Source organism: Acanthochromis polyacanthus, chromosome 17 (genome assembly GCF_021347895.1).
Source record: "Acanthochromis polyacanthus isolate Apoly-LR-REF ecotype Palm Island chromosome 17, KAUST_Apoly_ChrSc, whole genome shotgun sequence".
Lineage (NCBI taxonomy): Eukaryota > Metazoa > Chordata > Actinopteri > Pomacentridae > Acanthochromis > Acanthochromis polyacanthus.
In genome coordinates, this window is record NC_067129.1 from 23,629,100 (window position 1) to 23,654,167 (window position 25,068).

Sequence of the window (25,068 nt, forward strand, 5' to 3'; positions counted from 1 at the left end):
CAAACTTCAGGCTGTAGTTGACTACAAAGGATTGTCAACGAAATATTAAAAATGACAACTTGATTTATGATTATGTCCAGGTTACTCTTCAGGTCCAAATATTTACGGATCTGACTCTAATTCATTAGTATTCATCATCTACATAACATTCACAGCTTAGATTGTGTAGTCTGCATGGATTAATCAGTTTGCTCTGGAATCAAAGTACCTCGGTCAATATTGGCTCTCAGCGATGCCAGCATGCCCTCGGAGACAAGAGTTTTATACAAGGCGCCTTTACAGCTCCGCTCTGATTTCCTGGAGCCACGGTTTTCTGCGTTGGACTCGGAGGTTGCATCACTCACCCTCTCCTTCCCCCTGTCCTCCTCTTTGAGTTTAACGGGTGAGTGGCTGCAAGGGGAGAAATCGGATTCTGCCATGTGACCCTGGAGGTCTGTGCTTTCTATATTTGCTTCTTCTGCTTCGGTCTTGGGACAAACTGTAATCTCTTCCTTCATCTCCACCTCAGAGGAGCTGTACTGCCCACACTGCCCACTGCTGTCATCCATCTCCTCCTCTTTCTCTTTGATAAAGGTCTTGGCTTTGGGCCTACTTTTCTTTTTGGGTAAACCAGAGTTTCCATCACTAAGACTGCCCTGCATCTTCTTCTTGGGATCTTCCTCTGTGCCCATCCAGGCCCCTTTGGCCACGGCCTCAATTGTACTGAAGACACTATCCAAGTTTGATTCTGAATTGTCACAGTTCTTGATTATCTTCTTTGCTGAACAAGGCATCGCATCATCTTCATTTGATTTGGCCACGTCTTTTTTCTTGCTCTTCTTTTTGACACATGGATTTTGGCTGCTGATTTGTGGGGGAATGACATCAGTGGAGGTAGAAGTGACAAAAGAGAGTGAAGGTAGGAGGGCTGATGCTTGTGGGGAGGGAGGACAGTTGTTGGTGTCTGCTCTCTCCTCCTTGACCTCTGGCTTGATGGTAGTTTGCTGGATAGAGGCTGTAGAGGAGCTGTCCTCTGGCTGAGATACAACTGTGTCCATTTTTCCGGCTTCAGATGCTAAACACATCTAACCAAACACACACACACAAAAAACAATGTTAATCAAATAACTACAGAGTTATAGCAATCTATGCTGCTAATGATAACAATTAAATAATGGTTATGTCTCATTCCACACATTACATTATACACGTTACTTTTTGATTTATACATTTTACTGCTGTAGATACAAATGGAAGAAGCTAATAAGTGTACATTTAAGACTTTGCATCGATAAAAGTAAGAAAACATCACTGCTTGTTATTTTCTTCTCTAGTCTGCTCTTGCAACAGGCTCACACACAAACACTCATTGTCATCATTGTCTCGTTTTTACAATTTTTCGTTTCTATAGATCAATAATGTTACTTTGTAACAATGTTGATGCAACCAGGCAAATTGAATGCTTTTGTAGATTAGCATTCTCACTAATTTCTAAATAAAGTTGAAATACATCACCAAATATGCAATACAGCAAAAGTGTTCAGTGTTTTACCTCAGCTAGCTGAAAGAGTGCAGACTGTCTGCACGGTTTTCCTTCAGGTGCCAGAGATGACGACGACTGTGAAGACATAGTAACTGTTGTCAACTGTTGTGTTATAAGATATTGTTACTATTCAGCCAAACGCATATGCTACCGTTCAAAGGTTTGGGGTCACTTAGAAATGTCCTTCTGTTTGAAAGAAAAGTATTTTTTTTAATGAAGCTAACATTAAATGCATCAGAAATACAGTGTAGACATTGTTAATGTGGTAAATGACTATTCTAGCTGGAAACGGGTGATTTTTAATGGAATATCTCCATTGGGGTACAGAGGAACATTTCCAGAAACCATCACTCCTGTGCTCTAATGCTACATTTTGTTAGCCAACGGTGTTGAAAGGCTAACTGGTGATATAAAACCCTTGTGAAATTATGTGAGGACATGAATAAAAGTATGAGTTCTCATGAAAACATGAAATTGTTTGGGTGACCTCAAATTTTTGAACGCTAGTGTATATGAGGGTTGATCAAAAAGTTGCAGAACTTTGTACAGTGCACTTGCTTGGTATACATAAACTGCCTGCAAGTGCATGTGTGAGCAGTAACTATCATGAGTAATGATGTCGAGCACTGTAGTTGTCCTGTAACATCAGCCTGAGGTGTCTGAGATAGAACTTTCAGAGGAAACAGCCTCAACTGCGACGAAATGGAAAGTGAGTGCTCCAATGCACTGTGCATCTGGTCATAGAAAGGCCTTTACACACAGGTTTTTCAGTCACAACAACACAATTATCATAAATAATGACTAAGCAAAGCCCCACTGTTGACAGCACGGTATCCTGTGGCATCCGGACTCATGACATTTACTGCTCCCACTGACATGCACGCTCTGTGCACATGCTCCGTGCACTCACAGTGTGCACAGCCTTGGAATTTTTTAATGAACAGTCACACTTTTAAGGAGAAATTTCACAATATTCACTGGTATTGCAGGTACAACTAAACCTAGAGCTTGTGCCTTGAGGTAGGCTTAACTTCATGGGGCTTGCTCTAGGTTACCTGGCTTCATTGAGCTTAATACTGGCCTCATATACTGCGGTCATAAAGTTGTTGACTAACTGGCTATTTTGCCTCTCCAGCTATGAGAATGTTCTTGTGAAACAAGTGGAGCTGGTATATTACAAGAGACATTTTCAGAACTATGAATGAATACTTGTGGTTATATCGACATCAAGTGAATTTCAACAGGGTAAAAAACAATTAGACACAATATAATGACAAAACTACCACAGAAACTGTAGTTTGTAGCAGCTGTGGCTTACATGGCTGGACTATATAATGAGGATTCTTTGTTGTATTGTCTGATAATAAATATCATGACTATGTGAAACACATACAGTCACAAATAGTATCAGACTGTTGAGAACTAAGTAAAGAAAATTAGTCAATGCCTGATAAAACTGAAAAAAAAAAAGATTTAAAAAAATATATTTTATTACTCCACTAAGGAACACAGCGGAGTTACACTACCGTTCAAAAGTTTAGGGTCACCCAGGCAGTTTCATGTTTTCCATTAAAACTCACACTTTTATTCATGTACTAACATAATTGCACAAGGGTTTTATAATCATCAATGAGCCTTTCAACAGCATTAGCTAACACAATGTAGCATTAGAACACAGGAGTGATGGTTGCTGGAAATGTTCCTCTGTATCTCTATGTAGATATTCTATTAAAAATCAGACGTTTCCAGTTAGAATAGTCATTTACCACATTAACAATGTCTGGACTGTATTTCTGATTCATTTAATGTTATCGTCACTGAAAAAAATGCTTTTCTTTCAAACAAAAGGACATTTCTAAGTGACCCAAAACTTTTGAAGCTCAGTGTACGTGATGTTCGGTGTTGGTTTGTCTGTTAGCAATATTACTCAAAAACAGACCAACACATTTTGACGACATTTTCAGGGAAGGTCAGAAATAACACGACAGCGTTTCTGCAGAAATCAGACAGTCAAATTTATTGATTTTTAATGCTATTTTAATGTTATACTGTAAAAAAATTTTAATGCCATGACCATGAACTCAACAAATTAAACGGGTTTGTTTTTCTGTAAAAGATCATTTTTTGGATGAAAACTGTCCCCTCATTTCATTATTTCTGAATCAGGAAACTCCCCCTGACCACCCACAGGCTGCAGTAATTCTTTAATTCTATGTTTTCTTGCCATTTTTGCCGGAATTTGCATTTCCCCATTTCTCAGTTCTCCTCCACTTTCCAAAAATGCAATTTTTATCAATTGTAACCGACAGGCCGGAGCAGTTATCGCAATGCTTCGGCATGTTTATGCAGATGCACATATCTGATGAATCGCAGTCTATAATTATACATCATTATTATCAAATATTTTTCTTGAAAACGGCAGAAAGAATTTTTGTTGCCACTGAGAATCCAACGTAATGATTTTTAATGCCATTTAAGGCTTTAATTTTCACAAAATCAATCTAATGACTATTGATGCTTTTTAATGCCCTGCAGAAACCCTGCACGAGGACTAACTGATTAGATTTTGGCAGTGATGCAGATTACAGTCTGGATCCACAGATTTGTTAAAGATTTCCACATCGTTGCAAGATAGCGGCATGGCGTCACTGCAACTATGACAACAAGTGAACAATATGTCAGCTGCCTGATGATTGTGATACGAAGTTATAACACTAAGTTATGTTTAAATTTTGTTATATAGCCCCTAGTGTTAGTGTTTCCTCATCTTTTGAAAGCATGTTAGTAAAATAACACTGATAGTGACTCAACAAACTTCATGAAAAATTATCTGCTAGCTAATCTTCATCATCAGGACTGTGCGGGTGTGATTTGATCAGATTTGACAGTGGTCTAGAGATGTAAGCAAACAATCCACCAACTTCGGGTTTTTTCAGCCATGAAACCTAATTTTTTACAGACACATTACCAGAGTTCTGCAAGACAGTCCAGGAGCTTGGTGTTTTATTTTACTTTTACTAACTTTGGTGCCATTTGTGAGAGAGTTAGAAATGATAATAGCAAGGAGGCCTAAATTTTGTGGTATGGCCCCCAAGTGTTAGTGTTTTCTCATCTTTTGAAAGCATGTTAGTAAAGTAACCCTAACAGTGGCTCTACAAATGTCATGACGATTCCAGTTAGATAATGTGATGCCTTGTAAACAATACTGACATTCTGGCCAAAGGAGGGGACAGAAATGGTTACACAGATATTGTCCTGCTGGAAAAACACACAGTACCTAAGCTTTGCATATAAACAACTCAGATATGATAATTGGTACATCTGTAATTCAAGTCCTACCTCTGCCATTGGAGAAAGAGCAGACTTGACCCTGCTTTCAGTAGTGCCAGGCACTCTGTTTGGTATTGTTCCAGACAACATCTGAAGATTAAAATGGCACGAGCAAAAACAAGTCAGTTGTGTGGTAAGGCTTTAAATAAAACATCTTAATTAGGGGGATCAAAATATCCTACATTCATCAAAGGAATCAACAGCACTCACGTAGAATGGTTCATTTCAGATGAAGACAAAAGGTTAACTTTAGTTAATTTATTAGCGCACTGAAGGTAGAGTCTGTGATTCCAGAGAAACAGTGTTGATATTCAGTTAGGTACCATATTTAGATAGTTAGCATGTGACACATTTAACTGTCCCTCTTGCTCCCATCTACCCTCCACATCCTTTTTGTCTTTTTCACAAAATCTAATGTGCACGAGTCCTAAGTATAAGTTTAATATTAATGGTCTAGTTGGTAAAGGTGGTTCGAGTTTTACCACATCAATATCCACCTGGACAATTTGATCTAAAGTTATGCATATAGTAATATTTACTCCGCCAAGGAATGCACTGCAGTTATGTGATGATAGGCGTTGGTCGGTCTGTCTGTCTGTCTGTGTGCAACATTACTCAAAAATGGATTGACAGATTTGGATGGAATTTTTTGGGAAGGTCAGAAATGACAGAAGAACCGAGTGATTAGATTTTGGCAGTGATGCACATTATATTCTGGATCCACAGACATGTTAAAGATTTCTGTATCATCACGAGATAAAGCCATGGCATCACTGTCACTATGACAACAAGTGAACACTACGCCAGCTGCCTGCTGCCTGCTGACAATTTCGATCCTACTATAAATCCACTGCTGCAGATTTATCGTGATTTATCTGTTGGAAATGATACAACGAACAGATGACTAAATTGCGGGGATGTTTCCGAGTCCCATCAATTCCTGCCACCCACTACATACAGTTGTGCTCATAAGTTTACATACCCTGGCCAAATTTGCGAAATATTGTCCTTTATTTTTTAGCAAATATGTTTGTTAATGGAAACATTTTTCTTTCATTTAGGGCTGGTGTTCAGACAAAGCTATTTATTGTCATGCAATTGTATTTGCTCTGATCATTCATGTTTTCATTAAAGAATGGAGCAAATTTTACAAATTCTGCCAGGGTATGTAAACTCATGAGCACAACTGTATTTAGGTGACGTTATTTGGTATCCGTACATAACATACACATGTATAACATGCGCCTGTACTAAGCACAAGGTCATTTTGTTTGTGAGTGCATCCATATAAAATGACCACATTCTATGTTGCCGTCATTTTTGATCATAAATAACAAACAAATGCCGCATTTCTAAAAAAAAATGCATTTCTAACAATGCCATACGGGGAATGAACAACCCCGGCGGAGTACTGCGCTCTCCGACTGCTTTTCTTGTTGTTGATTGATTTGCGGTAATGATCTGAATCTTCAACGTCGGTGATTCTTAAAATTTTTGACAAGTTTAGTCAGAGTACATAAGTCCCATACTTCAGAGAGACATACTACCTCGTCTATTTGACAAAAAATCTACTCTGAATGTGGAATAGAGGGATATGGTCTCAGAACATACCTCTTCCTTGTCCTCTGGAAAGGAGTTCCCTTCACTGCCTGTGTCAGGTAAACTAGGTTTAGTGCTTGAAGGGATCTAGAGAAGTAAACAACAATAGACACTTGAAATTCAAAAACATAACATAATGTACAAAGCACAAATATTTGTTTCTGCTCCAAACAAAGAAAACAAATCAGGGATTACTCTTTCAGGCCACCTTCTGCGTACATTTGCAGCTCACATGGATGCATCCATCAGTGGTTTCTAACAATTACTTACCTCTCTGTTTGTGAGGGCATGTTCCCCAGCTAACAGCAACATGCTAAGGCCTCCCATTTTTGTAGGATCTGACAATGAATGACATAAGTTACAAAAGCAGTTCAACACTTTATCATATTATGCTGCAGTAACGATCTTTACTATACGCACCTGCCATGGCAAAGTTTAACTGTGGCATGCTGTCAGTTTTGGGCACTTTTTTGGCAGTGGAGTCCTTGGATGAGTTGCAAGAGAAGGACCAAACTTTTTTGCGAGGATTGCTGACTGACTGACAGGAAGGGCTTTTAACTGGTTTGCTGGTGGTGGGACACCACTTGTAGCCCGGATTTGCCTTCATAAAGGCATCCTTGTACTGGAAAAACATACAAAATTGATGTGGTTACAATTAAATCCTGTAGGCCCCTTGTGAAAACCATTTAATCAGAATATTTCTCTGTAACAATAAGCACTGATTAGTAATTAGCAGAAATCAAAGTTAAAGTTTAGAAGTTCTTTCTTAGGTATTACTGATTAAGAAATTAATTGTTAAAAACTTAGCTAATCTTCTTTATCAGGACTGTGTGGGTGTGATTTGATCAGATTTGACAGTGGCCTAGTGACAAAAGCAAACAACCCACCAACTGTCTTTTCACTTTGGCTGTGAAACCCCTCCCCGTTTTACTGCTGCCTATACAACTGATACAACATTACCAAAGCTCTACAAGATAACCCACGACTTGGTGCTTTACTTTACATTTAGTAACTTCAGCAACACTGAAGGTTTTTTTGTAGCAGGGAAAGCTAGAAATAATAACAGTAAGGAGGCATAAGTACAACAGTCTCACCTCCTTGGCCATGTCAGTGTATTTCTGCTTCTCTTTGGGCTCCAGCACTGCCCACCAGTCAGCCAGGATCTTGGTGGCCCCACGGTTGTCCAAGCGAGGGTGTTCCTGTCGGACCAGGGAACGGTGACGTTTGCAAAAGAGGAGGAAAGCATTCATAGGTCGGCGTGCACGCTGCTCACTGGGGTCCTCCTCCAGTTCCTCTGTTGTGCTTCCACACTGCACCTGCGAATCCTGGTCCTGACTGCACATCACTGGCTGCTGATGAAAAAAATGATAAACTGTGTAGTGCAATGATGTGCAATGTTTTCTGTCCAATTTATGTGATAAACCAACAGATTGGTGGATCATTTTTTGATCATGATTAAATTACTGTCAATCACCTTCTCAAGTTCCTCTTCATCTTCTTCTTCTTCCTCCTCGGAGAAATCCAACGCCTTTTTGGAGAGAAGTGGGTGCCATTGCAGGCATTTGCGTTTGGGCCGTTTGCCAGTGACCTCCCCTGCAACAGGTGGCTCCTTGCCTCTTCCTCCACCCTTCATGGTACTACCGCACCTAAGACAAGAGCAAGGGGTTGGGCACACTCTAAGACCATGTTTGTGCAAAACCTGCATGGGGAAAGCATCAGGTATCATTAATTGCATGCTGTGTTTACTAGTCACATGCATGACCAGGGCAGAACACTGGATGACTTCAAGCTGGTTTGCAAGAAGGCATTAAAGTTGATATAAATATTTATAATCTTATTTTGAATGAAACTGAATTTTCACTGTGACTGTTCAAGACTTCATTTTTTTGAATCTTTTACAATTCTCTGCATAGATTGGACCAGACTGTGTCTGTATGTACTGTCTCTGTATTTTTAAGATTTTTTTTTACCTTCGTTATAGTTACTGAATACTAAATCGAGGTTTTATGAAAAAGCAGTACAAGACAGGTGGTGGCACAAGTAGTAAAGTGTGACTACAAGCAATGTGTTGTGCCTTACATGGCCTCAGTGTTGCTATAGCTGTGTTTCCACCTGAAGTGCATTTGGTCTAACGAAAAAGTGAGAGCTGTTTTTGTATGTCATTTTTTCATGTGCCAACGCAGTACTTGGTTGTCAGCAGACCTATCATAGGCTTTCTTGGGTGACTCCACGATGTGCCAAAACACAAAGAACAAGAAATATACTATATATATATTCAATTCAATTCAATTCAATTTTATTTATATAGCGTCAATTACAGTCAAATCGTCTCAAGACGCTTTACAGAACCCATATGCCTGACCCTATATATATATATATATATATATACACACACACACACACACACACACATGTACACACACACACAGCAACAAATTATTAAAAATTACTGTATGAGTACTCGATCAATCAGAAATGTTCAGTGCTCCACCCCCAAAACTCCTGTTCTTTTGAAAAGTACCTTGGAATTTAATTTAGACATCGGTCCATGCAGTGAAAATACACACGTGGACAAAATTGTTGGTAACCCTCAGTTAAAGAAGGAAAAACCCACAATTCTCACTGAAATCACTTGAAACTCACAAAAGTAACAATAAATAAAAATTTATTGAAAATTAAATAATCAAAATCAGCCATCACTTTGGAATTGTTGATTAACATAATTATTTTAAAAAACAAACTAATGAAATAGGGCTGGACAAAAATGATGGTACCCATAACTTAATATTTTGTTGCACAACCTTTTGAGGCAATCACTGCAATTAAACGATTTCTGTATTTGTCAATGAGCGTTCTGCAGCTGTCAACAGGTATTTTGGCCCACTCCTCATGAGCAAACAGCTCCAGTTGTCTCAGGTTTGATGGGTGTCTTCTCCAAATGGCATGTTTCAGCTCCTTCCACATATGTTCAATGGGATTCAGATCTGGGCTCATAGAAGGCCACTTTAGAATAGTCCAACGCTTTTCTCTCAGCCATTCTTGGGTGTTTTTGGCTGTGTGTTTTGGATCGTTGTCCTGTTGGAAGACCCATGACCTGCGACTGAGACCAAGCTTTCTGACACTAGGCAGCACATTTCTCTCCAGAATGCCTTGATAGTCTTCAGATTTCATCCTACCTTGCACACTTTCAAGACACCCTGTGCCAGATGCAGCAAAGCAGCCCCAAAACATTACTGAGCCTCCTCCATGTTTCACCGTAGGGACAGTGTTCTTTTCTTCGTATGCTTGGTTTTTGAGTCTATGAACATAGAGTTGATGTGCCTTACCAAAAAGCTCCAGTTTGGTCTCATCTGTCCAAAGGACATTCTCCCAGAAGCTTTGTGGCTTGTCAACATGCATTTTTGCAAATTCCAGTCTCGCTTTTTTATGAGTTTTTTTCAGCAGTGGTGTCCTCCTTGGTCGTCTCCCATGAAGTCCACTTTGGCTCAAACGACGACGAATGGTGCGATCTGACACTGATGTACCTTGGCCTTGGAGTTCACCTTTAATTTCTTTGGAGGTTGCTCTGGGCTCTTTGGATACAATTCCAACGATCCGTCTCTTCAATTTGTCATCAATTTTCCTCTTGCGGCCACGTCCAGGGAGGTTGGCTACTGTCCCGTGGGTCTTGAACTTCTGAATAATATGAGCCACTGTTGTCACAGGAACTTCAAGCTGTTTAGAGATGGTCTTATAGCCTTTACCTTTAAGATGTTTGTCTATCATTTTTTTCGGATGTCCTGGGACAATTCTCTCCTTCGCTTTCTGTTGTCCATGTTCAGTGTGGTACACACCTTTTCACCAAACAGCAGGGTGACTACTTGTCTCCCTTTAAATAGGCAGACTGACTGATTATGAGTTTGGAAACACCTGTGATGTCAATTAAATGACACACCTGAGTTAATCATGTCACTCTGGTCAAATCGTTTTCAATCTTTTATAGAGGTACCATCATTTTTGTCCAGGCCTGTTTCATTAGTTTGTTTTTTTTAATAATTATGTTAATCAACAATTCAAAAGTAATGGCTGTTTTTGATGATTTAATTTTCAATAAATTTTTATTTATTGTTACTTTTGTGAGTTTCAAGTGATTTCAGTGAGAATTGTGGGTTTTTCCTTCTTTAACTGAGGGGTACCAACAATTTTGTCCACGTGTGTATACCATGTTCTTCCAAAGGTTCCTAGTCTCTGGGGAAGGTTCCTGAGGAGGATCAAGTCCCTTACACATACATTAGGCCCTGCTTTTCCAATAGTGTGTCGCCATGGCAGAACAGGAGCAAGAGATAAGGAGGAGAGAGGAAAAGCTTGAGCTAGAAACTGAGCTAGCATTATTCACTGCTAAATTGGTGGTTTAGCATTCTTTAGAAGGACAAGGTTCCTTTCATGTGTCAGATGGCATGAACTCTTATTCTGACAAGGAAAGGAGAAAATTGGCACCATTTCATGCTCTTAACCCAAAGGCAAAGGAATATGAGCCCACTGCATGGAAACCAAAACATCTAAGAGATTGGTAACTGTGACAGAGCGGACAGCCAGGAATGGATATTAACCAAAACAAACTGAAAGGCAGTCTGCTGCTCTATCAAAGCAATATGTTGGTGCATATGATCAAAAGATCAGGAAATATCACAAGGTTTACAGTCTGCAGCAATGACTGCTTGGGCAAATTTAAATAAAAGGCAACACATAAATCCGCAACAAAATGTTCAAATTTCCCATGGTGATGCCGTCATTGTCACATGTGACATAGCACAAGTAACTGCAGCCCTTGTTCTGCAACATCATTTTCATATCTCTGCCAGCATGTGACGTTCCCATTCTTGAAAAACATCCATTACAATGTAAAGTCATCATTAGAGCATTTGAACAAAGAGTAAAGAACAAAGCTAGCAAAGCTGATTGCTTATATTATTTGGAAAAGTTCACAAGAAAGCAGACACAGGAATTAGTTCATATCTGCCAGCATATGACTCCAGACACAGCTTCAAATTGTGGCAAAGGATCTTCTTTAGGAACATTGTGGAAATGTTCTTAACGCTACTGCATAAAGAGGTAAGGTTTTAGTATCTTATTGCATAGGTTCTGCAATAAGAGCAGAAGCTCTCAAAGTCCTACAAGCTTATGCTTTATACTTTCACAGACGTTTGAATGCAGTGGAAAAACTTCATTACATGCAGCAGCTGGACATGCCAACCAATATGAAAATTATTGGTTGAAAATTTCTTTTCTAGCTAAGAGAACAGTTAAGGGTGATGGTTCATGAAATTATAGAATCCACAAGTAACAGAACTCCTTTCACACTGTGGCTGCAGTCCTGGAGAAGTATGTGATAAATTATTCTGTAAGCATTTTTGGAATACAAAGGTAGACTTAGGAGATTCTCACAAGTTTATATGACATTCAAAGAGCAGAATGAAAGGAAGTACTTTAGCTACTATGGTAACATCATTGGATTCTGTTAATAAACCTGAGACTTACAGATTAAAGAAAGTGAAGCATTTGTTGTGTCATTGCCGCTCCCATGATCACCTGGTACAGAATGCCAACGGCTTCAGTATGAAAAGCACAGAGAGAAGATTCGCTTTCACCATGTTTGTCAGAAGTTCATAATGCCAGCTTAGAGCCTGATGTTGATTTGTTGATAGGAACCAAAGAAATTGGAATCATGTGAAATTATCAATAGCCATGGAGAGCGCCCATACACTATTAGAACAGTGTTGGGGTGGGTCATCAGTGGTCCTTGAGAACATCTTGAGACTCTGATAGGGTGAACAGAATTTTTGGCTTCTAGCTTGGAGCTCATGCTAAACAATCAGTTGAGTAACAATCTCAGTGGTTTCTGTAAAAGAGGTGAGGTTGTTTCGGAGAACTGCAATAGCAACAGTCGAGTGATACTGCAGACTATCACTGAAGGGCAGTGGGCCAAGAATGTAAAGAAGATGAATCTGGATGAAGATAGTCTTCCTACTGAGAGACATTTGGGTCTAATTTGGAGTGTTGAGTTAGACTCCTTACTCCTCGGTTCAAAATGGAAGTGAAAAAGTTCTTTTTAACTAGCTCTATGCACGATCCACTGGGAATTGTGGCACCAGTCATCTTGTCTGCCAAACTGATGCAGCAAGACCTCTGCAGGACAAGTTGAGGGTGGGATGAAGTCATGCCACTGGACATGTTGAACCAGTGGAAAGGTTGGTTGAGAAAGACTGAGTTGCTGGCATCACTAACGGAGAACAGATGCATAGAGCCAAAGGATTTTGGGAAGCTCATACAAAGCCAAGTATAGCCGACGCTAGTAAAGATAGATATGGATATCAGGTTGAAGAGCTGCAAAAACAATATTCTTGACACTTTCCTGTTGGGTAAGGCCAGAGTGGAATCACTGAAGTCACAGTGAGCTCACAGTTGTATCTTAGCTGCCAAGAGTAGATGCCAAACTAGATGCGATGCGAAAGCCAAAGCTTCTACTTCAGGTTGATAACTTTGTGTGTTGGACAGACAGAAGTTCAGTTTTAAAGTACATCAGTAATGAAAACACACGTTTCCAAACATTTGTGGTAAATACGATCTTGGCCAGAAGAGAGGTTTCAAGCCGTTTCCTAGATGTGAAGACAACCTAGCTGAAACTACATCCAGAGGAATTGAAGGTATTTGATTTTCTGAAGAACCCAGTTGATATGGAGGGTTTCATGTTTCTGTGGATGTCTGAGAAAGAGGTGCTAACAAATGTCATTAGAATTATCATCTTGGATTGTGAAGATCGAGAGTTTAGAAAGGACATCTTTGTGATTTTTGCTGTTAAAAGTTCACTTTCTGCCAATGATTATCTCATGACAACCTTCTCAAACTGGAAAAGTGTCAGCTGCCTGGTTTCTTAAACTGAAAGCAATCTTGCTGGATCACTGTCTTAGAAGGAATGATTGGAAGACCTCTGGTGATGCAAAAGTTAAACAAAGGGAAGGAAAACAAGCCACAATTTCAACTGGACTCCAAAAGACATATTCACTATTGCTAGCAGCAGAGGTTTTAGGAGGAAATGTCTGCTCTGTTATCCAAAAATGGAGTAGCAAGGAGTCAAAATTATACTGACAGGCTGGATTCAATTTGGGAAGAAAAATTCCTAAGAGTTGGAAGAAAATTAAGCAATGGAGCAATGCCTTTGGATGTCCATCCATCCATCTATCCATCCACTGCTTCATCCTCACTAGGGTCACGGGGGAGCTGGAGTCTATCCCAGCTGACTTAGGGTGAAGGCAGGGGACACCCTGGACAGGTCACTAGTCTATCACAGGGCTACATATAGAGACAGACAATTACACTCACATTCACACCTGCGGACAATTTAGAATCACCAATTAACTTTAGTATGCTTCTGGACTGTAGGAGGAAGCCGGAGAACCTGGAGAAAACCCACAGGGAGAACATGCAAAGTCCATGCAGAAAGACCCCAAACCCAGACTCGAATCTTCTAGCTTCTAGTAAGGCAACATTGCTACTGTTAACTAACAGAGCCACTGGGCAGCCCTATTTTGAAAATGTTTGATTTAATTTCATTGATTTGTGATTAAGTTAAGAAAAAATTCATTTGATAGATGTAATCTCATATTGCAAGAGTGTGCAAAGAAGTAATCAAAGCAAAGAGTGGCTATTTTGAAGCATCTAAAATATAAAACACACTTTGACTTATTTCACACTTTTTTGTTTCCTACAAAATTCCACGTGTTCATTCATAGTTTTGATGCTTTCAGTGAGAATCTACAATGTAAATAGTCATGAAAATAAAGAAAAACCATTAAATAAGGTGTGTCCAAATTTTTGACTGGTAGTGTAGATAAGTTGAAAATGAAAATAAAAGTCAAAAACTGATGTCTTTTGTATATAAAAGTATTCTGACCCATGATTCAGTGTTACATACAGATCTTTCCAAGCTCAGATGAGATACAAGGTGTCTGTGAAATGCCATCTTCAGGTCTCTCTACAGATGCTCAGTAGCATTACATTTGGAACCCCTCTATATTCCTATGTGAAACACATACACATAACCCCGTGGAACCCAAAGGACCACACGTGTGGGGTCCATTGGATTACATGTGAAACTTATGGGTCATTCCTGAATTGTAGGAAATTTTACATCCCACGCATCAAATTTCAAATAATTCATGTACAAAATACTAAAACATGCAGTTGTTCTGTAAATTTATTTGTCCTGAGACCAAATCTAAAAAAAACTAAGAGAAAAGAATGCTTGAAAATATTTAGTAAAATACCAAATAAGTCTTGAGTGAGTTCCCCTTAAAATGGAATTTCTCTGTTGTCCCACCTGCCAGATGAACAAATTGAATCTCAAATAAAATAGTTAAAATGAAATATTAATCTCCGTTTTTGGTAGTATTTTTATCATTGATGTCTCGCAATTGTGGTAACATTTTTTAAATTAATACAATATTTTAAATAATAATTACTGTGCATGGAATGTGTGTCCCACAACAACCCTGTTAGCATAACCTTTTTTAGCTAGCAGAAGAAGAAAACAGTGAATGAGATGAGATCAAACAGATTTCCAAAAGAATGGGTAGAGCAAAAGGATGTCCTCTCTTCTATTTTTCATATTTTCATAACATTGTCAGCTTTGATTGAATGTCTCATTCTACCTCACGCAACCCTGTCATGCATATTATCAGAATAAGGCAAATTCTTTTCACTTTTTCCATCAGTAACTTTCTCCTCTTGGGCAACAGTAACAGCTAGCTAAATATCGACTCCTGAGAAAAAGCAAATAATAGCATGGATTAGCTGTGATTAGAGTAGGGTTAGCAAGCAACAAATAAAACATGGAATAAGAATTGTACCATTGATGTGCAAGTTGAGCCAATCAAGCCAATCAATTGCCTGGGTGACCCCAAACTTTTGAATGGTAGTGCATATTTTTGACAACAGACTCAATCCTTCACTACATAGTTCCTCTTCTCCCAAGTTTCTAAAGACTGAAAAGTATCTTATTAGTATCTTGGTATGACCACAGGCATTTATGGTGTTATCTCCACAACAAATGTTGCACTCTTGCAGTCCCATATCATCACACTTCCTTCTCCACCCTTCAATGTAAGGACTATGCACTCATTGTGGTAGTTCTGGCTGGGTTCATGGCCAACATGTTGGACCTATGCTGAGTCAAACAAAGTTATCTTGATCTCATCTAAGCAATTTGCCTCCAGTATTCATCAGGCTTCTTGTTCTTCAGCAAAGTATCATCTTGCAATTTTGTGTTGAAGAGCAAGCAGTTTTTATTCCGCCAAGGAACGAGGCGGAGATATGTGATGATCATATGATGATTTGTCTGTCTGTTAGCAACATTACTCAAAAAATTGACCAACCGATTTGGATGAAATTTTCAGGGAAGGTCAGAAATGACACAAGGATCACCTGATCAGATTTTGGCAGTGATGCGGATTTAGTCTGTATCCACTGACTTGTTAAGGATTTCCATATCATTGCCAGATAGCTGTACGGTGTCACTGTAACTATGACTACAAGTGAACACTACATCAGCTGCTGATGATCACATGATTGAGATCCTACTACAAATCCACCGATGCGGACTTATCCGTCAGAAATTACACGATGACTGAGGAACCTTGGCAGAGTACTGTGCTCTCCATGTGCTTTTCTTGTTTTGAACATGCAATGTCCTTCACACTGTCTGAGCTGTCACAGTAACTTTGATTTATATTAAAAATCACTGTGAGAAGTCTATAGCAACAGCCTATCTGTGTGTAAGAGGTAGACTGTGCAAGTATCGCACTCTCTATGGTGTCATTTTAGGAGAACAGCCACTGCACCTCTGTTGTATTTTTTCTTTAATGTGTGGGACAACGGATGGAAAATAGCTTTGTGCTAAATCTGGCGTATTTACTGCAACCTTGTAAAAACTATTATGAGATTGCATGTTTATTAATACGCAGTGTCCCGTCCAAAGAAATAAAATAAGAGTGATACTAGGACTCATTCTATACCTCCTGATTACTGTTGTAAATGTGTTTCACAGATTTTTCATTGGTCTTTGATCTTCCTGTATCCTTATTCATCTTAGTAGAAGCTTTGCAACCAGATTTTCCCAATCCTCTGGCAAATTATGTTCCGTTTGGAACCATTACGCTGATAGACACAACTCACAGGTCCTAAACTGAGAAAGTTCAGTGGTTCACTGATCATTCTATCACCATGTCCATGCCATTAGGCTAATTAGAAATCACAGGTGTAAGTTTTGTAGCAGTGACGTGCTGTTGCACTATGTTGCTATTTTGTGGCTTGTATTTTCAGGATGGTCTTTTCAAAGTATTTGTTTCTGATCGTTCATAAGAGCACTCTACTTGTCAATTTAGAAACAATGAAGACATTGAGAGGTGATGCGAGTTGTTTGACATTTACAGTAAGTAACACTACACAAATTCTATTGTGTACATTTCCTTGATTCTGTCATGTTATTACATTTCCGAGCTCGTGTTTGCATTAAGATCAGGAGATTTGAAAACTTTCAGAAATTATTACAAGAAACTATAGAAGAATTGGGTCTGCTATTATCTTACAACTGTTGCACTCTCAAACTGTCTTGGACTGGACAAAAGCGTATTCTATTGTTTGACTTGTTTTAACCCTTAGATGTATGAGTGACTGGACCCTACACTCTTCCATAAGTGGGTCAAAAATGACTCGTATAAGAATCAATGTGGGTTGTTTTTTTTTGTCATTTTGGTCAGGAATAATCATTTGGATTATTGTTTGTATTATATTTCGGTCCACACAAGAATGATTTCATGTCTGAACTATATTTTTTTCCCCTTTAGAACACATTTTGAACATTGTGATGATTGAAAAAGAAGAATACAGAAGAATGTCAACATCCATTTTTCAACATATTTCCACATTTTTCCTCCAGCTGTTGCTGCTCTAAGCCCCTCCAAGTTTGCATACTTCATCACCTCTTGTATGATATTGTCAGCGATAAAGAGCATGGGTCAGTAATACAAACATTACAATTTCTGTAAAAGTATAAAAGGCAATTTAAAGATTTAAATGGAATGATATCAAAAACATGTTTTTGAGGAATAGCTGGAATATGAAATAACTTTTCATTATAAAGATATTGCAAGAAAACGACCTCACGAAGTATTTTTTGACCCACTTTGACCCCAGTGCCCCTTTCCAAATAAAACTAATGTGGCTCTACGTTTTAGAGATGATACAGAGCGACGCATATGGCGTCAAATTTGGGTCAAAAGTCGCGCGCGCGCAAAACACGTACCCCGCGCGAGCGGGAAAAAAGTCTCCACGGGCGCAAAAAACACTCTGCGCGCACGTGGCAATGTCTCCGCACGCGAGGAGCCTCTTATGCGCGTGGAGACATTGCTACTCGTCAGTGTATGGTGCCATAATTATCCGTGGAGCTCTGATTTACGCGCACAGGGAGAAGACTTTTGACCCTTTGTGGGCAGATACCAGTGCTCGCCACAACCTCCCTATGATTGGCTGTCTGCGACAGCAAGAACTCACCCCCCCACGTGGGATGCCACTGTATACAAGAGAGGAAATGACACAGTCGGCTGGAGCCCCTTTGATGCTGCTGCCGCTGTTCTGCAGTACCGCCGAACACACACAGAACCGAGCCCGGATCTCCAACTGCCGGTGGGTGAGTGTCTCCACATATTTCTGCCCCTTAACGGGAGGTCTCAGTGCTCCATTGCGGGGCTGTCAGCCTTTAGTACAACGAAGTTAGCTCCATTGCTAACGGCAGTTACCCAGGTGGACTGATCAGAATCGGCCCAGTAGCCCAGCGTGTCTACACCTCATGGACTTGAAATGTACCCCTAATTATAGAATCACTCTTAAACTCCCTGTCAGAATCACTGGAGTAGACACGCTGGGCTTCTGGGCCGATTCCGGTCAGTCCACCTGGGTAACTGCCGTTAGCAATGGAGCTAACTAACGTCTAATCGCTGTACTAAAGGCTGACAGCCCCCCCCCCATTTAGAGCCAGAAATACGTGGAGACACTCACCCACCGGCAGTTGGAGATCCGGGCTCGGTTCTGTGTGTGTTCGGCGGAGCTGCAGAACAGTGGCAGCAACATCAAAGGGGCGCCAGCCGACTGTGCCCACGTGGGGGGTGAGTTCTTGCTGTCGCAGACAGCCAATCATAGGGAGATTGTGGCGAGCACTGGTATCCGCCCACAAAGGGTCAAAAGTCTTCTGCCCGCACGCGTAAATCAGAGCTCCACGGATAATTATGGCACCATACACGGACGAGTAGCAATGTCTCCACGCGCGTAAGAGGCTCCTCGCGTGCGGAGACATTGCCACGCGCGCAGAGTGTTTTTTGCGCCCGTGGAGACTTTATTCAAGGTGCATTTAATAAATAAACATATAACTGTACTTGTAAACTATGTTTACTGTGCATCTTCCCATAGATATTAGCAAGTCCAGGAATGATGTACGGCTCCTGAGTATAGAACTGAGTATAGAATCTAGACAGGCCAAGGCCTTTGATTTTAACATATTTGAGGACCACTTTGCCAGACAGCACTACTGCCGGATCCTGTTGCTGAAGTGATAGTGGATTCTGAATGACAGGAAACCAAACCACTTTTGTTGCATGTGATTGATTTCAAATGTGACTTATGTTACACATTTCAACATCTGGCCCTGATAACATCATTGCTGATGAATTTTTTTTGGAAAAAAAGTTTGTTTGATTTTAATATAAAGTAAAATTGAAGTTTTTATTGCTTAAATATCATTGTTGTTTTTAATGTCTTCTGCTTAGATGTCTTGCGTAATCGCAGTGACGACCATGCCTTTTCACTCTTCTCTGCCATACGTTGCATGTAGTACAGTGTTGGAATTCAATGTATTTGTCCAATCTTTGATGTTGTCAATATATGTCATTCTCTGTCATCCTTTTTTCTTCCCTTCTATTTTACCTGTTATTGCAAGATTCTCTGTATATTCCTCCTAATCACATGTGCTAGGAATTTAATTTTTCTCAATTTGATGGTTGCCCGCATTGTTCTTTTCACATTTGCTCTCGTGAGCACCTCTTCATTGGTTACTCTTTCTACTCACAATATCTTTAGCATTCTTCGTAGGAACCACACTTCCATTGCCTGGAGTCTCTTCTGCATATTATTTGATATTGTACACGTTTCGCATCCATATAGCAAGAGCTTAGCTTTGTCAGCATACAAAACTAAGCCAAAAACCATTTTTAATGTACCCCTGTGATTGAACACTAGCCCCACCTTTACCCCCACAGTAAAATCTGTCTAGAACTGCCACTGCAGCTGAGGGTTAAGGCACCATCATAAAGCTGCTGAAATGTTACCAAGTCAGCTGAAGTCAAATTGCTCAATGCCACTTTTCACTTTGATGCACCTATTCAACTTTAGCTCTGTTTTTTTTTTAATTATTAGTACATTTTAATACTTTACATGCACATAAACAGCTGTAACAATTTAGCATTGATTGCACTTTATTTCTAGGCATGTCTGCACTTTTTCCCCCCTCTTTTGATGTCTAGTAAACATGGCACAAATGAAATTAGCAATCAATCAATGAATAATTCAGTGAGGTGTTCCTCAGCCACGGCAGACGGCGGCGTTTCTCTGTATGAAGTGGAAAACAAGGATACTTACTCAAGAAAAACTATGGAAATGCTGTATGAGTGATGGAGATGAATCTGCCACAGCCTTTGTCATGCAATGACGATGACCTATAAAATACAAGACACTGCTCTCAGTCAGGCGTTACAACTGGCATCTCTGCAACATTTCTTTTTGCGACAACATGAGCTCGGCTGCAGGGAAATATGTGTGCAAAAAAGCTGGAGCCCCGAGAGCAGAGCATTAGTGAGTTAGATGGCACATCAGCTTCAGACCACGGTGGGACATTTTGTCTGATCCGATAACTGATCACTTCAGTCGTGCAGTCGATCCGCCCTTGTGACCAAACCCAAAACACGTAGGCCAAACAAAAAACAAAAAACACCCTGTGCGACCACTGGATGCATTTCATACAACATTCAACAGCCCTAAACGAAGCAGGCACAGCAGTAGCAGCAGGGACTGTTTGGTTGCGCAGAGGTTTAGCTCTCAGGTAAAACTGCTGATGCCTGATCGGACCGAGTGTCGGGAGTGAAGTCTTGAGCTTCGGTACAGAAGCACTAAATGGACGTGGTGTGCGAATAAACGACGTCTTCCTACCTCTAAGCACACATTTTCATCTCCGTGCAAAATGTCGATGTGAGCCCTGACAAGACAGACGAGCCGAATGAGAGTCCATCTTGCTTCGGTTTGGACGAGAAAAGCCCAAGTACAGTACAGTAGTGGGGATATTTCACTCCTGTCAAACTCTCCGATGACAACGTCGCCGAAATGTCTCACACTCCGAGGGGGGCAGAAAACGTTCACGGAGGTTAATTAAAGTGAGGATTTTCTGCCGGGGCACATGCATCTGTGGGTGATGTTTTGCAGAGCAGTAGCTCCATTTCCTAGCAGTGTTACTGGGAATAAAAGTAGCTAGTTAGCTTGCTAGCTCCACTGCCTGCTAACTGGACGTGTCACAGTTTTCACAGGGAACGCTTTCCGAAACACACGAGCTTCTCCGACACAGCCTTCTGCTGACAAAATACTCATTGAGTGAACAGATGGAAATAGAGGTTTGTGCTGTTGTGGCTGCTCGTTTAAAACACAACGCAGGTCTGTGGCTGTGTACTTGATGCGGGTAGGAAGGGGGGGAGTCACACCAGCTCTCTGAGAAACAGTTGCTTTGCCATTTATTTTAGACGGCGATTTCAAACAGGAGGGAAGAAATGTTCACGCAGCTCAGTAACAGTGACGAGAACATGCCGCCGATCGGCCTGATTGTCGATGAAATGTCGATAAGAAACAAACACGTTCAGAGGGAAAAGCCAGCAGGCGGACATCATGTCCAAAGCAGCGATATTAACAATTTTTCAGTGACTGACTGAGAGGCTGACAAAATAGCGACCGGGTCTGAACGACAAATCGACACTAGCACAAGTTCTCTGTCATGAAGGCTTCCTTAATGTCCGAACATACCTCTAATGTCCTGTTCAAGTACCGGGGGGGCCCTCTCATCATTGGTGCTGTCCACCTTTTTAACTTATTGACACATCATAACAGTTCAGCACTGACTGTACTCACAGCGGCTTGCGTCAAGTAGCGACAAACAGGACGCACGAAAACCGGAAGTGTTGACAAATGTCTGAAATACACACTTCTTGGAAACTCTGCCACCAATGATTTTGGAGGTTTTTGTCGAGACACTTCCAGTGGTGCTTACTATACATTTATTAGACTTCAAAACATCTTCTCAGGAGGTCAACTCAAATGTATTTTAATGCAGTGTTTATATTAATAATAATAATAAAAATATTCTTTTGAAGTAAACCTGGGTCATTCTAGAAATAAAAGATATTTGGGCTTCAAAATTTCTGCAAAAATACACCTTCCCTTTTACAAATTTCTGCTACATATTCTCCAGTAATAGGCAATAAACTATCAGAGGCTTCATTGGCTCAGCTTACACATCAATAGTACAATTTTTTATTCCATTTTATTACTCCACCAAGGAACGCAGCAGAGTTATGTGACGATTGGCGTAAGTTTGTCTGTTCGCAGCAATACTCAAAAACGTGACTAATGGATTTGGATGACATTTTCAGGGAAGGTCAGAGATGACACAAGGACCAAGTGATTAGATTTTGGCAGTGATGCGGTTTATAGTCTGAATCCACGGATTTGTTAAAGATTATTGTATCATTGCAAGATAGCGTCACCGCGTCACTGTAACTATGACTACAAGTGAAGTAAAAATCTCACCACTTGGTCCTTGTGTCATTTCTGACCTTCTCTGAAAATTTCATCCAAATCCATTGATCTGTTTTTGAGTACTGTTGTGAAAAGACAGACAAACCAACGCTGATAAGTCACATATCTCCGCCAAGCCTCTGCCCCCTGAACAGACTAATTAACAGTTCTCTTATTTATCATCCTTTAGCAACTTAACTCAACAACATAAAAGGTGAAAGAAAACTTGATCAGCAAAGAAAAACAAAAATTGAGATAAAATATGCCAACACAGATGAAGATTTTATAGGTATGAGCAAAGCATGTAGCATTTATGATAACAAATGTAGTGGTAATATTATAACCACAGACAGGCCAAAATATCACTTGTCATATTTAGAACTAAAGGGCCAAACGTCTTCCTCAAAGTCCTATATATATTCTCACATTGCAAAAGTTTTTTTTATTAAGCTAATAAATGACTCCACATGACTCTTGTGTTTACAGTAATGAAAAGTTTGTATATGCATATTTTTTTAAATGATATACACATAAGATGCTGTTTTTCTGTTAGATTTATACATCACCTTACCTCAAATCCATTCCTTCTGATTTCCAAATACCAATGAAATGATTTCAATACTTTCTAAGGATTAGTGAGGCCTAAAATGAACATCTAAAATGAAAACGGTCAAGAGGGAAAAGTGCTGGAGGGTCATCATACCCGAAGACAAACTATTTGCATGCAGTAGGTCAAAACTTTTATTTTGTACTCTTAACCGGAACAGCTGTGTGTTTTTGTGTGCAGCTTTACAATGGTACAGAAACGCAGCACTCGACCAGATGATGAATGTTTCTATCGGCGAGGGCGACACAACAAACAACTTTAACACACAAAAATAACATCGTAGTGCGGCAATTCTGCTAAAAACACAGACTTGTTCAGTCACACAATGTCACAGAAATCACTTTCGATTTCCTCGAGGTGGGAGAAGATTCTCATCTCCGCTATATCCCTCCCCTCCCCCGGTTTGCAAAGTGCCAGGGCTGGCCTGTGCTCGCCAACACCATCCCTCACTCAACTTTATCTTTCCGCGGCGTCCGACTGACAGAGGTTGTCTAAAAAGGTGCATCACAATCCCCCCGATAACGACTCGCCGCTGTTACAACCTATTTCAGCTCAGTGACTACTTTCCACCAGCTTCCTGGGTGTTTGTGAGCGCCACAACTGATCGGAAGCGCAGGTGAAGTGTTTACCGGCAGTTTAACGGTACGTACCTGTGAGCAGCAGCGACGGACGTGGCCGCTTAAACAGCTTTAGCCGAGAAATTATCAACAGTTTTGCAGCACACTGTACACATTGAAAATATCCACCTCTGTCATGCAATGCTGTACGTGAGTGGACGCTCCTCCTGATGGACGGGCCGGCTTCACCAATGAGAGCAGCCGTTATATTGTAGTGTCTGGAGAGCTGTGTAAAGTCCTCAAATGTAATGTTCAGGACACGTGTTGGAGAATAAGGCATTAAGAACACAAAACATCCAAGTGAAACAAACTTACTGTGTGTCCGGACTATTAGGCAGTAGAGCTATACTAACCCTGCCGTTTTTTATCCTGTAATTTTAATCACATACATGCATTGTTGAGAATGGTAAATGGTTGTATTTATATAGCGCTTTTATCCAAAGCGCTTTACATGATATGTCACATTTACCCATTCGCACACACATTCACACACTGATGGCGGAAGGGTGTTGGAAATAAATACATACAGATAGAGAGATTTATAAGATGAGATAAGATGTACAATAAGATATGAGCTGAGAACCCACTGTTTCAAGATCCTAACAAGAGCTCTGGATTCATAACTGGTGTTTTTTTTAAAATTCTAATTAGCTGAATAGACTGTGTGCAGATAGTGCCATTAATGTAGATTTTGTTTGGCATACTGTACAATCAGGTTATATTTCATGATTCACAACACTGGAAGTGGAATCTGTATTTATCAGTTTAATTAAAATACACAATTTAAGTTGTTCACCCCTTGTACCCAAAGTCGAGTGTCAGTGTAAATCAGCTGGTTCACACCACATCTAGTGCTTTTCAGTCGCAGGTTGCATAGAGGTTCTCTGATAAACGTAGAAAGATAGACGAAGAAATATATAATATGTAGACTATTAGTCAAAAGTTTGAACACATCTTCTCATTCAATGTTTTTTTCTTCATTTTTATTACAACATTGTAGATACATACTGAAGACATCAAAACTATGAAGCAAGATATATGCAATTATGTAGCAAACAATCAGTTGTGAAATAACTCTAAATATGTTTTGTATTTTATATTCTCCAAAGTAGCCACCTTTTGCTTTGACTATTGCTTTGCAAACTCTTGGCCGGGGCTGCACAGCGACGTAGTGGTTAGCACTTTCGCCTTGCAGCAAGAAGATCCCGGTTCAAATCCTGGGGTGGGCCTGGGATCTTTCTGCATGGAGTTTGCATGTTCTCTCTGTGCATGCATGGGTTTTCTCCAGGTACTCCGGCTTCCTCCCACAGTCCAAAAATAGGCTGAGGTTAATTGGTTACTCTAAATTGCCCGTAGGTGTGATTGTACGTCTGTATATGTAGCCCTGCGACAGACTGGCGACCTGTCCAGGGTGTCCCCTGCCTTCGCCCGAGTCAGCTGGGATAGGCTCCAGCACCCCCCGCGACCCTAATGAG

General features: G+C 40.3%; 1 protein-coding gene across 9 annotated transcripts in view; it reads right to left on the reverse strand.

Annotated features, from left to right (window-relative positions):
- Nucleotides 1-23,738, reverse strand: part of LOC110954081 (BBX high mobility group box domain containing) — a 35,819-nt gene extending 12,081 nt beyond the window's left edge. For 2 of the 9 annotated variants that reach the window (XM_051937435.1, XM_022198386.2), the window contains exons 1-10: nt 21,599-21,730; nt 20,174-20,250; nt 7,926-8,097; nt 7,546-7,800; nt 6,872-7,073; nt 6,722-6,789; nt 6,464-6,538; nt 4,862-4,942; nt 1,532-1,597; nt 209-1,064 (exon numbers count right to left, since the gene is read on the reverse strand). In XM_051937435.1, coding sequence (XP_051793395.1) covers nt 209-1,064; nt 1,532-1,597; nt 4,862-4,942; nt 6,464-6,538; nt 6,722-6,789; nt 6,872-7,073; nt 7,546-7,800; nt 7,926-8,084 — 1,762 coding nt within the window. In that variant the 5' untranslated portion in view covers nt 8,085-8,097; nt 20,174-20,250; nt 21,599-21,730. Of the gene's footprint in view, nt 1-208; nt 1,065-1,531; nt 1,598-4,861; nt 4,943-6,463; nt 6,539-6,721; nt 6,790-6,871; nt 7,074-7,545; nt 7,804-7,925; nt 8,098-20,173; nt 20,251-20,740; nt 21,157-21,598; nt 21,731-23,626 lie in introns of those variants that run through there. The other 7 variants (XM_022198387.2, XM_022198382.2, XM_022198383.2 and 4 more) reach the window with 6 other exon arrangements.
- Nucleotides 23,739-25,068: the final 1,330 nt, after the last annotated feature.